The 17,886-nt window shown below is 40.4% G+C and overlaps 1 protein-coding gene across 1 annotated transcript in view; it reads left to right on the plus strand.

Moving 5' to 3' along the window:
- The window catches only part of ANK2 (ankyrin 2), a 171,269-nt gene that overhangs the window by 15,342 nt on the left and 138,041 nt on the right, over window positions 1-17,886 (plus strand). The window contains exons 3-4 of the mRNA XM_075090087.1: window positions 11,616-11,714; window positions 13,210-13,308. Of these exons, the coding sequence (XP_074946188.1) occupies window positions 11,616-11,714; window positions 13,210-13,308 (198 nt within the window). The remainder of the gene's footprint in view (window positions 1-11,615; window positions 11,715-13,209; window positions 13,309-17,886) is intronic.

A 17,886-nucleotide genomic window follows, 5' to 3' on the forward strand; every position in this document is an offset into this window, starting at 1 on the left:
AATCTGTAACAACCTTTTTATTATTCTTAAAGAAATTATCCTGGCCCTATTTGCAGTATCTTGATACACGTTCCTCCAAAATAAATAGAGTCTGTGTTTTCAGTTTTATGTGTAGTTTTCAGGGCTTGTTATTGCTTGGCTTGTTCATTAAATTAATGTGAATGCTGGGCGAATGGGGTAGCAGTTGAATAATTCATACCAAAGAGAGCAGATGTTAGTGAAATAAGTAAATTTGCACATTATCTGTGGATTTTATTAATGTTTTCTATCCAGATTGTTCAGTTAATATTTCGGTAAACAACTTTTAGAACTGAAATATTATTTGTGCACAATACTCTATGAAAATTAGGTTTTTCAAATTTTTTCTATTTTGTGGTGAAAAGTATCCTCTAAATATCACTAAATAACATAACGACAGAAAAATGATGGAAAGCATGTGCTTTACTGAAGAAAGATAATTCCACAGTGAATCTGATCTTCCCACCGTCGTTCACATTACTTTTACATTTTGATTTAATAAAAAAAATACCCCCTTTTTGGCAGAGTGTTTCAGGTATATTTGGAGCTGCTTTGTCCTTTGGGAAATATGTAGCGATGGAATATACTAGTACCACATAGTGGAAAAAATTGAAGTAAAAAATACTATTTTAGGTTTTGTGTGGAGAAAACACCTGTATTGTCTTATCTCTTCTCATCAGATTATGTTCAGATTATGATCAGAAATAATCAAGATTTTCCTCACTGTGTTGTGGCTCCTGATGTAAATTGTGCCCAGGAGCTGAGCTGGTAGTTGCTGTGGACGTACCTATTATAAATAAATAAAATATTTAGGAAATAAAGCTCTATTTATCTTTGGAATTAGTAAGGAAATTATATTATGACTCCGTTAAGCCGTGACAGCTAATAAATTGTTCTCCAGGGCAGCTAGAAGGAAGTAGGCTGTTGAAACAGCATTTCTAATTATTTTTGAACAACCAAGGTGAAAGATACGCATTTTCCAAGTCAGTCATCAGACTGAAAGCTTGAGTTGTTTCCTGCTCTGATATGACTGTGGGCTTTAGAAGCCGTGGATTTCTTTGGTAGCAAAGGTATGCTATGAAAGCATGGGTTTTCTTTGCAAGAGCAATAATCCCACATGAAATTGTAAACCTCGCTTTTTCTGAAAGGGTTTTAGCAAAATCGTTGGGCAGCGTGCTCTGGAATAGTACCCTGCCAGCAGTGCTGATGGCAAATTCCCTGGTCTCTGGAATTCGGGTTGCAATTCCTGTGTTTCTGAATGCTCAGTGAAGAAATTAAACTTTTGTTTTCTTCGTTGATATCTGGAAGCCACTTACATGAAAATTATTAGTAAATTGCTTCAGAGGCCTGTAAGGGGATTACTTTGAAGGGGCAGAAAGACTTGTATAAATGCTGCCTTTGAAAAATTCATTGTGTCTTCCTTTGGCTTCTTGTGGTATACCCTAAACCTGTGATTCTAAGGAAGAGCTTTGTACTGTTTTAACCAGTCTCTCTTGCATTTCTGGTGCATCTTTGACTTCAGTTCTGATCAAGACTTTCTTGGTCTGTTGGTTATTCAAGGCGCAGGACCTATCTTGGCCTTCATAAGATTTTAGAAGGCATTTTTTTCGCAACTGTACAGTTAGTGCACGACCTCATATATCTTCAGGGGGTTCTAAAACACTTCATTTTGAAGTTCAAAGGAAGCAGGAGGAGGTTTAGCGCTGCTCAGTGCCAGTCTCCTCCCTTAGGAGCAGTTGCTGGAGCTGTAGCGGTAATTGCTTCACCAAGAGCAAGATCAAATCCAATTCAAAATGTGCGCTCACATAGCGGAAGGAGCACTGGGCAGTCTGGGCGTTATAGAAGCACTATATACAACTTTATCATGCTGAACGCAGTGTGGTCAGCCCATTGATTTCCCTTAGCCATCCCACACGAAGCACCTGATCCCCTGTGACCCAAGGTGCGGAAGTCTGAGGTTTCCCTTGCTATTTTTGTGAGATCTCAGCTGGTAAGTAAACATTCAGGGGGTGGTATTTTTAGCTGACTAGCTAACTTGTGTCCAAGCAGATTAAAATCTTGTAGCTCAGTTGCATTAGCCGTGCAATTCTCCTTACCCTTGGATGGTTAGAGGAGAGCCATGGGTTTTTTTTACCTTGTTTCAGAAAACTGTCAACTTAAATATGTTTTTATCACTGGTCAATCTTACCTATAAGTTAAATTGTTTTACGTATTGTTATAAAAAGGTACTTTAAATTTTCTGCTTAAAATACTACCTCCCCTTTCAGGAAAGTTATTACTGCTGTAAAAATACACTGTTAAAGTTTCACCGTTGATATGACTGTAATGTGATAGAATGGTTTAGCTTGGCTCTTTCGTTAAGTCTATCATATAAATCCAATTACTTTTGCTTCATAGCCTAGGGACCTACATTTGCAACGCTTATTTAAGTGACGAGTACCATCAAATTTAATAGGACTGTAACTGTGACTTAAAATAAATATGCAAGTAAGTGTCTGCATCAGTCCTGAGAAATGCCTTGACATTCTAGTGAAATCAGGTGGGTTTCTCAGAAGGGGGGCCGTGAAAGCTCAGGCTGTATGGTGTCCAACTTTCCCCTAACTCTTAGCCAGGTTTCATCCAAATGACCGCTAACTGGACAATGGCTGTGGGTTTTGAAAGTACAGTCGCTTAAAGGGTATTTTTAAAACAATATTAAAATCAGTAAATCATTCAATGGAAATGTCACATAAGCTCTGTTTTGTAACTCATGCATCATATGATGGGCTAAAATTTCAGTGCACCGTCTAAAAAGAAACGTCAAAGACTATTCACCTTCGCAGATTACAGCGTTGGGTTCAGCTTGTTGGCAGCACAGTTTATTCTGTTTGACTCCAACAGTGGAAGAGCTGTAAAGGGAAGAGTTCCTAGTAAAAAGGCGTAGGTATTCAGGGAAAGCCTGGGAGCAGAGGAGAAGGCTATGAACATGCTGCCCCTGATACACATTGACTGTGCTATCTGTCTGAGTAAGGGCTCTGTGAATAGGAACTATTAATGAAAGGTGTCGTTGGAGTGGCATCCCTGGTTATACTTCCCTATCCCTGCACATAACAATTATAAGAAAAACTCCTGTGCTTTGGCTGTGTTTGGGAACATAATGAGTGTGTTTGTGCTGTTAAATGACCCGCCTCCCCAGTTTCACCCCTGAGTCTTGGTGCCCTAATTATCGCGCTGTACATCTATTAGTTGGCTCGCAGGCTCCTTCTGGTGTAAAGCAGCTGGTTTTCTTTGAGATGAGACCTGGGAGAGCAGTTCAGGGAGTGTTCAGTGCAGGGACCGCTTTTTTCACACAGCAGGGAAAGCCTGGGGGTGCTGCTGCTCCGCACAGTCCCCCAGTATATCCGAGCAAACCTTGATCCCGTAAGCCTTGTCTCAGGCCATGAGCCACATTGTGCACAGCTTACTTGTGGTAAATTTAATGATAATAAAAAACCCTCTTCTTTGATAGCCTGTGGTACAGAAGTCATGTTATTTCAGGAGCTTTCACCCAGAGAAAACAAACCCATGCATGCTGTGTCTTCGGGAGATGGTGCACCACGTAGGGCCGGGAAAAGACTGCGGGCAGGAGGCGGTGTGTACTGTGGGATGCCCAGGCTGCTGTTGGGAGACCTCGCACGGGCAGCACGTGAGCTGTGCTGTGTCACGCTGCCTGGGGGCCAAGGCACAAGTGCACAGGGAGACAGCCTGACATAGGAATTTGGGGTGTGAGGCATAGATTTTCAAAGGTTCTCGGTATTCTCAAGATCTCCAGGTCTAAAATTCTGTGGAAGATTAGCTACATGTTCGACTTTAAAACTGCATTTAAGTCCTAATTAATTTAATCTAAGTATGCAGCTAAGTGCTAGTGTGAAGAAGGCTGTTTTCCCGAACTGGAGCTTTACATTACCCAAATGTTATCTTTACCACCAAGAAAGCCTCCATAAAATTCCTTGCTCCTTTTCTGATACTTATATGTTGACATTCAGACTGTAAAAATGTCAAAACTAATTAAACCCCCCAGAATTGTGGCCACTATTTATTTTTGAAAAAAGAGTAGACAGAAGAATAAGAAAGGAAATAATCTAAAGTATTTTGAGACATTATCTTCCCTGCTGAAGAAAAGCTGCAGATGATTAAAGTAGGCATGTGTCAAATGGAAGTTAGGACACAAAAGTGAGAGCGGTTCTGTTGTCTGTGCCAAGGAATTTAATGATGAGCAGGATAAGAACTGGGGCTTTCCATGTGCTGCTTATTGAAAACATATGGAAAGAATCTTGTCTTACTGTCTAGAAGAAAGTTTCCATTAGAAGACCTACTGTCAAGAAAAAAACTTGCCGAGTTACGCAGGACGCAACCTGGTGAACTTCAAGTTCCCCAGTTAGGAGAGAGTAAATCTAGACTCAAGTTCTTATATTCGAACAGATCCAGCAAATTCTGTGTCTTGGTTATAAGCCCCAATATTAACAAAAAGGATCACCCCCAGGACAGAGCACAGTTAATATGATAATGACTTGGAAACATTACAAGTTTGGGGTTCTTTTCCAGTGTTCATATTCTCTTGCTTGCTATGAGAGGAATATGACTAGGGTTGCTGCACATTTATCTTCTGTGGAAAGTGCCTCCCATCTGCAGCTGGTTGGCAAAGCTCCTCTTGCACTGTGTAGGTGAAATCAGAGCCAGATGAATGCACGCAAACATGGGAATAGATGATGCATAACTTCTTAGCGGCTTGAAAGAGATAAAGTGTTCCTGGGTGATTGGTGGCAACATCACCAACTTTCAGAATCTGTGGGTTTGCGCTGTGGTTAAGATCAAAGTTGGACTTACACCTGCACTTATTAGGGTAAGAAGAGTGGTTGGTTGACTAGTGCGTAAAGCAGAAAAATCCCATAATAACATGACTTAATTAAGTAATTTTACCTGACATCTGGGTTGAGTTAAATCAGGAATTTTCTAGACTCTGTGAGGTGTTTTGAGCTCCTGACAAACAGTACAAAACAAAAAAAAAGCTAAAATAACCCCTTCAGACGTATGAATAAAATCAATCTCTAATTTGGATTGTCTCAGCCCTGTCAGCCAGGAAAAACTTCCCTCTGTGCACTAGCGAATCTGTTTCGCTGAAGACATTGATTACTCTCTGGGAGTTCCCAAGTACAAACAATGCCCCGAGACCGGCACCGTACATCATCAGCACTGCTGAGCCCGCCTTCTTAGCCTTCACCGGCCATGGAGCGTCAACGGGCACTTCAGCTTCTTGCAGACTCCGATTCTGGTGCCGTATAAAATTGCTCGCAAGGCTTTTTTTGTAACTAAGACCCTCAGCTTCTGTTGATTGAGCATCAGTGGAATACTGTAAATTTTATTGGGAGTAGGAGCAGACTCCTCTTCTAGAAGTCGGGGAATAGTGAATAAGCCATGGCAGCTGCTTCTGCAGCCTGTGAGTTATCCCTCCTCCTCCGAGGGGCTGGAATGGGTTGTGTTCCAGTGGTCTAAGGGGAAAATCTAATGTACTGTGTAAAACACAGGGGGTGTATTTTTAAGGGTGAGATATTTGAGTGCTCTTTCAAAAATTAAGCCTTTTATATGCAGGATTTTTTTTCTCAGTATAATGCTATTTTTAGACCAGATCCCATCTCGGAAAACAGTACATTATGTTAAGAGAAAGCTTTTCTGAACAGGGATAACACAAGAAGATGCTTTCTTCAGTTTTAGCATTTGTTTCTCAGCTCCTAAGTTTTCAAAGTGATCTGTCTTTATAGATAATCAAAATATTTCTCCAATTTATCTGTTTCCAAAATTGGGTGGAACCTAATGTTTCTGGATATGCTGAATACAGGCATTAGTTACGATTAATAATATATGTAGCTAATGATTAGTAGTTGCTTAATTATGCTTTGTTGAGTGCTACCTTCATACCAAGTTAAGTTATTATGGATTTTTGTACTTTGATCTAAATTGGAGCACCATTCTCTGTCCTGAAAATCATAAATCATCTCTATTTCTTTATTTCTGGAGAGAATTAAAATGTCAGGGGACAAAGTTCCCCTGTTTTAGAAACAGTCCCTTTAAAAAAAAATCTAATTACTGGTGTTTTATAGGATGAAAAACTGATAGCCATTGGAAATCTCTCATTCCTTTAAAGCTTTTTTCCTTATGTTACAAACGTAGTTATTTTAGGACATGGTTGCTATTTCTAGTTAATGTAGCAAGAGAAAACAGCCTGCTTCTGAATCAATGGTCAAAATGTTGACTAGCAAAATTAACTCTAATTTTACAGTACGCATTTGTGCAGCCCGTCGTTCTCGCAGAAGTTAGACCCCAAAATCAGACAAGTCTAAGGGTTCGTCAGCTGTATGCTGTGTTTTGAAACAGATTTGGTAATCCAAAAGGCAACATCAAGTAATGTGTCCCTCTCTTTGGAGGTTTGTTGGTTTTCATGGTGATAGAGTTACTTTCTTGGAAGGAAAAATTTGATGGATTTTGGCATTTGTTTTGAAGAAGTCTTCTGTATTCACCAGGAATGCGTGTGAAGTCTGATACCTTGAGCAGAACAGGATTCAAATATTAGGTAGTTTTGGGAGGCTTCCAGCTCCAAGGCTTTTTAAAACTTAGATCTGTTTGGTTTTTGCTCTCACTTTGTTGGCTGCTTTATAATTTGACTGGTGTCTTTATTGCTTCAGTTACAGTGAGACAGAGCACCAGCTATTAATTACTCCCTCATTTTGTCCAAATGGAAAGCAGCTAACACTCCCAGTAGCGCTAACTATAGACTGAAGTAGCACTGTAGTCATTATGAGGTCGACAGTATCACACATTGCTATCACTCAGTAGTTCAATTCATTTTCCTGAGTTCATGGGCTATAAAGCCACATAAAGGGAGACTTTTCATAATCTGAAAGTATTTGTCTTTTTTCAACCATCTGCTTTATTTCTTTGTGATATTTTTGGGGAAAACTTCAACAGACCTTTGGACTTGAGAGGGCTCTGCTCAGCTCTTTAATGTGCCCTTTCCCAAATCCTTGAAAAGGGGTTGACCACATGCACTTTTTACTTCCCCAAGAGATTTACTTAGAAAAGAGAATTTGCAGCAACCTTAGACTGACATCTGTTAAAGAGATGGAGAAAAGTGTTTGACTTTAACAAAGACTATGATACTGCTTTTTGGTCTCGGCCTCTACTAAGAAGGCAGGTGCCTCCTTAGCTCTGGCAAAACATGTCAAGGAGTTAGCACGACCATGCAGAGTTAGCCACAATAGCTTTTTCATTTTGTTTTGTTTGTAACTCATGCCTTGCTAATGGCCTTTAGTGTATATATATAAGCCTGTGAACACGGCATCAGTGGAGGGAACTTGGTAAAAGTGCATTGCGTTTCATGCTTCAAGAGAATGCCGAAACATTGAAAAAATAGATTTTTGTGTTGTTTTATTTTTGTTGACTTCCGTGATGGTTTTTCTGTAAGTTGCTTAAATGCCATTCTAACCTTGTGTGGCAAAGGCAAGAGTAATAAGAAACTCAAGTGCTGGCAAATCTTCCTGGAAGATGTCGCATCCCAACTTCCATCAGAGTCGATGGGAGTTAAAAGGGGTCAGAGGCCACAGGGAAGAAGGAGGTTAATTCTGTTGATGTGCGTTCTTGCTTCCTAATGTTCTTAAAGATATTAAGTACTTAATACCTTCAAACAGAAGTAAGTATCATTATATTTACCAAAGGTTGTCTTCTTTAGTGCCAAGGCCATTATATACTGAAGTAACACAAGCAAACGTTCGCTGGTATAAAGATTTTTTCTCCACTTTCTTCGAATACTTTCTTTCCCCAATCTATACATTTTTATGTTCCGTATACTCGTCACTAAGTCTCACCAGCAGGAGGAGAGTAAAGCTTTCTAGAACTACCAGGTTATCATCTATACCTGTCACAGCTGAGCTTAGAGGGGAGGCTGTAAAAGCTCTCACCGTGCCCGTATTGCAGCTTTGGAATGCAGTTTGTCAGTAAAGCTGCAGTAATGCCAGACAGCTGCTGGGGCTGTATTTTCTCTTTTTAATAAGTCAATACCACTACAGAAGAAGCAATCCTGACCTTGCCCTGGCTTGATGGCCATGCTTCCGTGCCGCGCTCTCTGCGGCGCTGGCAGAAGCGTGCGTGCAGCCTCACACCGAACGACGGAGGGACCTGATCTGCAGAAAGGTGGCTGGGGATAGAACTGCGCAGAGGTTGCAGTGCTGACCTCCCCGATTTCCAGTGTTCTTTGAACTGTAGGTTGATCTGATGCTCTGCCAAGAAGTTGCCTTTCCACGGGGTCAGTTTGCTTTGGCATGACTGCGTTAGGCAGGAATTAGCTGTTATTGCTGTTGGACGTAACAGCCGTCTGGGTGATGTCCCAGAAGGAGTAAATGGCCCAGCAGGATTGATGCTGAACTGGGCAATGGCTGAAGAATTTCCATTCCATGAGGATCACTCCATGAGACAACTCAGTACAAAGGGAGAAATAACACAGACTCCTTTGGGTGATTTTCAGACAACAGCAGTGAGACTTAGTGCCTGTCTTACAGGCAAAAAGTCACTGACTTGCAATTGGCTTAGAAAAGGTTGGTGATTTCTATGACGTGCAAGAAATACGTGGGCTTTTCTGGTGTGGTGAAAATATGTAGGGTGACGGTATAATAAGCGCCGTGAGCAGTAGTGGTATGTGTGCATGTTTGTAACCCTCTACGGGGTACAAAATGTTGATGGCTTTAGCTCGGTGGTGGTGGAGAAAACTGAGGGAATTGGACTCTGCAGGGAAACACTTGGAGAACCAAGCTTGGAAGGCTTAATATTATGTTCTTTTATGAGAGTTAGAATTACTAATGAGCCTCTAAATGAAAGGTAGTTATGGTACATTTATACTTTGTGGGGAGGAGCAGTACCTATGCTGTACAGTTTTGCTTAGCAGACAGCTAATTTCCTCCCCCTCCCCCCACAACTTTTTGGTAGGCATTAGAGAGAAGAAGGGAGGTGTCAGAAACCTTTGTTGTTCTAAAATACAAGAATCCACTTGACAGGAACGGAGGAGTTGCATTGATTAGATCTGAGCTTCCGTCATCGTAAGTAGCAGGGATCAGCCATGTGGGTTGGGAAATAATTACAGCATTGGTTCCGATTATGGAGGAACAAAGCTTGCTTTAAGGCTTCAGTTGCGCTGTCCCTCAACATTTAAAGTGCAGTGCTTGCTTCTGCTGCTGCTTGCCCTGGCTTACTTTATTTAAGGAGTTACAGACTTTGAACGTGTACAGTAGGAACTGTAGCGAGGCTATAGTTTCTTTCTGTAACCTTTTTACTGGACCTCATGTTTTCATTTTGCTTATGTTTTAATGAATAAAAAAAAAGTAATGTTGCAAAGAAACTAATGTAATCTATGCAACAATATTAGCCTTCATCTGCTTAATGTGGTATCATTAGATGTGTCTTGGAGGTACTAACACAGGTATTTTAAAGAGATTGCTACTGAATAAGCACGGGGACAAGCCCTGCTTTCTCCATACTTTGCCACATGGTAAACTAAAAAAAGAGCTTGCCCTGAACTTTCTGCATTCAGAGGCGTGTGCACGCACAGAATTCATGTGGGCCGTGCAATATTGCTGCTTCTGTGCTGTTTGTGGTCTTCGATCTGCTCGCAAAGAGTAGAAAAGGTTAGTGACATGTCGTAGCAATACCTCAGCTTTGAACAGCTGCAAGGAGTCAAAGTTATCGTTCATACTCTCATAGAAAGGGTTGATGACTGAATGTGTGAGATTAGATATGAGAACAGGTCTTTGTTCCCAAACAATGAGAACAACACCGTGTTTCCCCACCAAATACTGTTTCACAGCTTTCGACCACTGTAGGTAGTAATTATGGTTATTTAATACTCAGCTGAGATAAAAAAAAACAAGGAAGATTAAAGCTTTCTGAAATGTTTTAAGCCTGCAAAACATTCCCTGACATAAAAGCATTCCTCATCTTGATGATTATGGTCAACCTCACCACATAATTTTAGTTAAGAATTTATCCTTGATCCAGGGCACGTCACTAGTGCCACCCCTGGGCTCCACAGCTTGGTAGTAAGAGTGATCCTCTGGAATAAGGAAGATCTGGTTGCTACTGCTTTACCCGCATGATGGGATTTGAAACTACATTTCTCATTAGCGTTTCCCTTTCTACCAGGCTGCGTAAGGGTATTCTTCTTTTGGCAGCTTGTGAATGTAGCCTTCCTTCAGTTCCCTGGCTTTTCTCGTAGTTGCGCTTCTGAACTTGCCCACAAAATCTGCCAGTGCTGCGTACATGAAGGTAGAATTAAATGGAGTTATTCGGCAGTGCATTTGGATTGCTGTGTCTGCAGCCATTGGACCCACTCCCGTTAAATGCCTTCTGTGAAGTGCTAAGTGCTTTAAAATCCTACTGGGAATTACAAGCTTGAACTGCCTCTGTGGATGGACAAATAAAAGACCAGAAAGCTGCTTGTTTATGTTGCAATTAAATGACTATGAACTGCCTCGAGACAAGTAAAGTGATAAAAAGATTACACACTGCTGACCTTGCTGCAAGTTACTCGAATACCTGAGTATCGCTTGTGATGCTTGCAATATGGAAAACAGGAGAACGCTTGAGGGCAATGGCAGGATCTGTTGCTGTCACCTGCCTGATGTACCATGAAAAATACCGTAGGATTGTGAAAAATAGGTTGGCAATTCAGAGACAGTAGACTGTCATTTTATGTTTTTTTTCCTTGGGTAGAATAGGGATACTAGGAAGAAGAAGGTACAGTTTCCATGGCTGAAATTTATGAGAGATGAAGTATCTTATTCCCATTTATTGTGAAAAGGATTTGGATACTAATGTTCTTAGGTTGCTTTTTTTTTAAAATCCTAGCTCTTATTTCATTAATTTTCTTTGACTTTTTGAATGAGGTTACAGAACCTCAAAGTTTAGCGAGGACTTGCTCATCAGAAACCAGCAGAAGTAATAAGTCAGGGATCAGTATAATTTGCAAGCCACATGTAATCCGCGACCGTTATGGTCTGTTGTGCTTTTGGTTTTCTGTTTGATACCATGTATCCCAGAGGAGAGGAGGAGAGTCCAGGGTTCCGGACAGCTACATCAGCTTGGAATAATCCTGACTGAAGAGGCGCATCCTGTGTAAATTTGGTTAAGTCCTGGGATTTCTCTGTGTTGGTAATACCTCGGTGGGGCTAGATAAGGTAGCGGTACAGAGAAGGCAGATAATACACTCAAAGTTTGAAATAATGGGCTTCATGGAGATACCCAGGGTAGTAGTCTGGGGAAATGTGAGACACTCAGAAAGGAAGGAATCTCTTATGGATACCTGCAAATATGGTTTGTTTTGATCTCTTTGTTGCTATGAGAAAAAAAATTATTGGAGAAGTTTGTCACACAGTGCCTTGGCTTAACTAGCCAAGTCCAAAGTATCTGACTTATGTAGACAGTCGGCTAAGAGACGTAATAGTATTCCAGCTACTAATCTTCTTCTTGTACCAGGGTAAGGTAGGAATGTGTATCTTCAGAGCTGATATTTGTAATTGATATGGCCCTTGTGCTTACAGAATGGACTCAATGCTCTGCACCTGGCGGCTAAAGAAGGCCATGTGGGACTGGTACAAGAATTATTGGAAAGAGGGTCGGCTGTGGATTCTGCCACGAAGGTAATTCATGCATGTCTGTAAGTTTATTCGCAAAAGGAAAAAGTAAAATAAATGGGAGAAATTTAGAAAAACAATATTAAAGTGCAAAATAAGAGAATATAAATACCTCACCAATATTTCAAATATTATTTCTGTTATGGCCTGTGAGTCTGTGTTCTTTGCTGAAGCTCACCAGTAGTAAATAAAGATGGAAAGTTTGTTATTTATACAGTCTGTTTACAGGGGAAGCATTAAAAGGTTTTAGCAATGCCAAAGTTTTCATCATTTCCAATGACTAGTCCCCATTATAAAGAGAGTGAATATAGCTCAGAATAGTAGATTTTTCTTCCAAGCCTGTGGAAAAAAAAGGATAATTGACCATATCACATCCAGAGATTTTTTACTCAAGGGCACAGTTGAAAACACACCCGTGTGATAATTTGTTTTGCCTTCAGCCTTTCTACAGGCAGGCGCATTGGTATGTCCAAAGCATTCGGTCAATATGTTGTTTGTCTACGGGTTGTAAATTCCTTGTGATGGGCCAGAGTTTTGTCTTGAACAACGTGATGTTTGACTCCCAGTGTCTGGGTTGGCTGCTTGTGCTCAGCCTTTGCATTCAGTTACCACCACTGTGTGCTCATGGTGCTCTCATTTTTTGATTTCTGATGCACAGGACCTCCACCAAGGTTAACGCTTGGCCCTCAGCTCAGAGTGCTTCTTGCTGCACTTGTTATTCCCATCACCTATGGAAAAACCAGAAGTTCCCGCCTTCAAAAACATCTTCAAGTCACCCCTCAGTGAAGCTGTTTGTAGAACCACCAGGTTCTAGATAGGGCTTTGAAGTTTTTTTTCCTGGTTTTATGAACCTTGTTTCTTTATTAAAGCCTTTTAAATATTGCTCGTGGGATGAGGGATTGGCCTGGAAAAAATACAAGGCTCTTACAAAAGCAGACGTCTACTGCACTGCTGCTGTTTTGTGAGAGGTTATTATTATTGTGCAGTGCATCTCCTAATGTAAGGTTAATACCTTTCAAAAACATGCGTTTTTAATTTTATGCCAGTTAGAGAAGAGAAAAAAAGGCTGATCTTCTGTGTTCAAAAGGTTAGTTTCTGTTACTTAACAGAGTCAGATTGTCCTTTTGCGTCTTGCACTGGGAAATCTCATTTCACATGGGATTCACACCTTGAATTTTAGGACTCCTACATTTCAGCTACCTTCTATGGGTCATGATCTCTGGACTGAACAAAAAACCCTGTTAGCCTGTACTAGTCTTTACCTAGAAATTTGTCCCATGCCCCAAACACTCAAAAGTTATGTTAGGATGTTAGACAGCCACTTGAGACAACCACTCAATGGCTGCTACTACCAGTTCTGTCCCCTATGATGTTTATCATCATGGAACTGTAAGGTAAAATTGTCCTCAGAAAATGAACGTTATAAAGAACTGCTGGCTGAAATTATTCGTAAGGAAGGGTAATGTCTTTTTTTTTTTTTTTTTTCCCCTCTCTATAACAGAAAGGGAACACAGCCCTGCACATTGCATCCTTAGCAGGACAAGCTGAAGTTGTGAAAGTTCTGGTTAAGGAAGGAGCCAATATTAATGCACAATCTCAGGTATGATGCTCTTTTCCCTTCTCTCTTCTAAAAGTTATTTGGTGAAATTTTATAAGATAGATATGAGATGTTAGGCAGTGATTCCACATGTCCAAGCCCAACACATGGATCAAATTGAGGCTTACATAGCATTCGATGGTAAGTAAAATAAAAGTAAACTACAAATAGAAGTAGTTATATACTCATTGTGTGACACAGGACCTCACATTTTTGTTGACTGAAATCTTTCAGGAATTCCTAGTGTGCTTTAATAAATTGTTTCAGAAATTTTTCAAAGTGTGTAAATATTACATGGTATGTTTGAGTTGAATTTGGTGAGCAGGAACAAAGATAATTTCTCAAAGACTTGATTTATAGAATTGCTTTTCGTGGTTCTTGTTGGCTCAAAATTTGCAGATGACTTACTCTAGGCCTCTAAACTCATTCTTTATGTGATCAGAAAGAATTGAAATGAAAAGTTCGGAAGGTATATTTGAATTGGGAAAATTCACCTTGTCCTGGCAGGCAAACCAGCTGTAAAAAGAGCCCAGTTAATTCCACGGACACGAAGCTTGTCTGCTCTTCCAAACACACCAGAGAACGTGGTGGTGTGGCAGAGACTGACCGACGGCCGGTTCTCTCGCTGGTTTGACCGAGGCTGTAGAGGCGGCTGCCTGCCTGCGGTGGTTTCAGGGCTGTGAACATGGGCTAGATTCGCAGTTAACAACGTACTGCAAACCAGCTAGATGAGGGTTTGTTTTCCGAGCTAGCTGTCCCTGTCTCCTCTGCCCTCCCGAACAGGCACGCTATTAGCGCTGTAGATTTAATTCACCAAGCTATCCTAACCCATATTTTGAGATACTCGTTATTTCCCCTGCTTAGTATTAGGGACAATTTATCAAATAAATAACTTAGTGTTTGTAAATGCTACCTTAACTGGGGGAACTGTCTCTAGCTATGAAGAACTGAACAGATGGAACAGATGAGGACTATATATGATAAAGAAACGGCATCTTTCTGAAGCATCTAGTCAGCTTGTGTCATTCTCAAAGTAACTCATCGAGCTAACTAACAGTGTTCAGATTGAGTCGCGGTGCGTCATTCAATGACCACAAACACCATTTTTGCAGTAATGGTGTAAGCTAAGACAATGAGAAAAACAAGTCACGCTTCAGGGGTAGTTTAATTTCAAATTAAATTTTCCCAGCACTTAACTGTCTATTGGTAAGGTAATGACCCTTAGCTTAATCGTGCTGGGATACATGAGCAGAACAAGAGGAGAGTGATGTGATTTAACAGTGCGTCTGGGAACTACCTTGGTTGAACTGAGTTTCAGGAAAGATAGCTGGGCTTCTGTGAGATGCTCTTCCCAATCCTCTTCTGTAGCAAATTCCCTGATCGTTAGGGACACAGATGAGTTTGTTAAAGGTTTTGAGTTGTCAGAGTCCATCCTAAGTCTGCCCAGCCCCACATCTTGCTTGCCCAGGCCTGGGAAACTGGGACCCGGAGGGGTCTTTTTGTTGTTTGGTGTTACAAATTTATGATGGACAGTCTAAAGTAAGTAGAGAGCAGGAGATGAACTAATAAGTTTATAAAATGAATAGGTTTGTCTGTACCTTCGTTACATTTTAAGACAAGAGAGAGAAATTGCAAAGACCTTTAAGTGCTCGATTCCAAGGTTTTTTAAATATTTTCTTTATTATGCCCCAAAGCAACTGCTAAAGAGCTCTTTCAGGACAACTGATGGTCAGTTACTCCCTGTGCTCTACTTCCATTAAAGATAAGAAAAGTTTTAACTCCGTCGCTGAAAAATTTAGCAAACTCCTTTCCTAATGACCTAACTGGATGACTTCTTCATACATCTATCAGCCTTTTCATGTGTATAAGAAGATAAAATCATGTCTTTAATGTTAGGATTTTGAGCATGGTAAGAGAAATAATTGTAAAAATGATACTTTCGCAAAGCAGTATCCCTCAGAAAATCTTCATAAAGGCTTTTCCTGATGCCAGAAAAATAAAGGAAGTTCTCTAAATTTAAAAAGAAAAACTCCTACGAGAATTGGAAATTGTTTCTGCAGGTATTACTTTACACAGTCCTCTAAACACATTTATTGTTAGCAGTGGATGTTCGGTGTGCTGTGTGCAGACCTGTTAGTAGTAGGCATTTGCTACTTGTATTAATTGAATGAATCTGCTGGAGGATGTTTTCTCCCCAGCGCTGCTCACTGGTTGCCTTCAGATGGGATAAATTCAAACTGCTGTGATACAGATGTCCTGGATTTGTGCCACGTTGTCTTAATTAAACAGCTCCCTTTGACTTGAATGGGCGGGTGAGTCCTTAATGCGGCATGATCCAGCTGTGGGGGCCTTTGGGTTGTGTCTTTCTGGCCTGCTGCGCTTTTCCAGAAGAGATGGGTAATAGCTGCATCAGGCCGGAGGAGATGTTCGGAGGCTCTTGCTGCGGCTGCCGAGGGGTGTTTCCAGTGGAAGGTGTCCCTTCGTAGGGACCTCCCTGTCATATGGTTCCCTGGCCAAAGCACTGTCATGAGCACAACAATTAACCATTGCACACGGAGAGAGAGGAGCATGTCCCAGATCTGTCTTCTTTTTGGTAACTGTTAAATGTACTTGGGTAATGTCTATTGATAGTGTTCAGCACTTCGAGTAGTGTTTGTGCGTGAGCGTTCACACAGATGTTCCCATGCAGCTAGTGATGTGAATGTGAATGAACAGATGTTGCCTATATGATGGGTGGAAAGGATGTATGTTTTTTTTAGTCAGGGCTCAGAGCAGACTCCTAAGAATTTGGTTCTAATACTGATTCGCCAGAGGCCTCCCTTGGAAGATTAAGTAAAAAAGTGATTTCTCTCTGCCCCGTGAATGGAATGAGGATAATGAATGCCACCTTTCTACTCGAGATTGCATTGACACGCTCAAGAATCATGTGTGTCACAGAAAATAAATAAGTTACCAAAAAAGAGAGGAGAAAACCAGAAACTTCAACATTAATAAAGAATAGACATTTGATTTATGATAAAAAATCAAGAAAGATTCAAGCATACCGAAGTACAGCTGGTCAAAAAAGAAAAATATGAAGTTACGTAGAAAAAGGAAATGAGAATGACTGAAGAGAATATGCTCAGATACTCAAATACTAAGCTTTTTTTTTGTCAGGAAGTGTGTCATTGATGAAAAGGCGAAGAGAAAAGTCATATCAGGAAGGAGCTTAATTGAGAAGGTCAGAAATGAACAAAAATACAAATTCAAGGTAAATTTTAATTTAAAAAGTGAGAAATGGACTGAAATGCTCAGCTTCTATTTCTTACGTTTTCTCTCAATGCCATTTTTAAAAATAGATGCTGTATTGTCACTCTTAAATCTTTTATGAACAGTTGTCGGTATTGAGGGTATATTACATCCTTTCCTTGGTATCTCTGTTATTTCACACTTTATTTTTTTTAGGCCCCTGCTAAATGCCATTTGTTGGTAGTGATTTAATGCTAGTGAAGTTACTCAGGTTGCTCCATAACTTCCTCTTTAAAGAACTTGGTATCTGTCAAGGTCATTCTCATTTTCAGTGATGACAATTTGCCACAGTGACAAGATTTTTTCACTGATGATAAAACTGATAGATAAAAGAGTATACTCAGCTCCAGGCCGTTCCGTTTATTGGTTTTCCTTTTGTCCATTAAATTGCATAAAAACACTGGCCTTTATCGAAACTTACCACCAGTGACATGAGAAACACCACGCTGATTTCCCAGTTCCTTGCAACAACAAAACAACAGAATTATCTTGGAAAATGCTATTAAAAACACCGTAACCACTGAGATTACAAACCCCATCTGTGCGCTCTGAGACTGTTATGCATTCAGGACTTTGATTTTATGGATTTTGTTTTTCTACTAGATTGCTTTGCCCTTCAGCTTCGTGTTGGCCTTCAGAGCTGTTGTTTTATTCATCTTCCTCTTTTAAAAAAGTCTGTTCCTTTTGAGCTAATACGTCATCACTACTATTTTTAGAAAAGTAATTTCTATTTTGATACAAAGCCTAATTGCACAGTGATTACTAATTGAATGACTCCACTTTCACCTGCATGCATATCATCTGAGAGCTGACATCTTCCTTGAGTATGTTTCAGGCAAATGCTGAAACGAGGGCAAGCCCAGAAATGGCCAGAGAGATCTAGAAGTTGCTGGTCCTTTTTGGCATACTTCCACCTAGGCTTTAACCAGTGTGCAATTGTTTGGCTCAGTTAGAATTGCCTTTTGCTGCAAGCATTGCTGGAGAAAATGTATTTATATAATGAGTATCTATAAAACCTTCACTTGGTTGACTCTGCTCCTACTTCAGTGAGCAGATCTAGATATGGATCATCAAGCAAAAAAAAAAAAAACAACAAAACCCACAACAATTTCTGCCATTTCTTTTCTTGATTTGACCATGATTTTTGGTCACGTATAGATCTGCCCAAGCTGCGCTCATTGATAATATAAAATGTCATCTGAGGACTGGATGGTACAAACTATAATGTCAGGTGGGCAACAGATCTCCTGGGGTTGGTCCAGGCAATTCCTCCGAGCTTTGATTACATTTCTT

Source organism: Phalacrocorax aristotelis, chromosome 4 (assembly GCF_949628215.1).
Source record: "Phalacrocorax aristotelis chromosome 4, bGulAri2.1, whole genome shotgun sequence".
Taxonomy (NCBI): domain Eukaryota; kingdom Metazoa; phylum Chordata; class Aves; order Suliformes; family Phalacrocoracidae; genus Phalacrocorax; species Phalacrocorax aristotelis.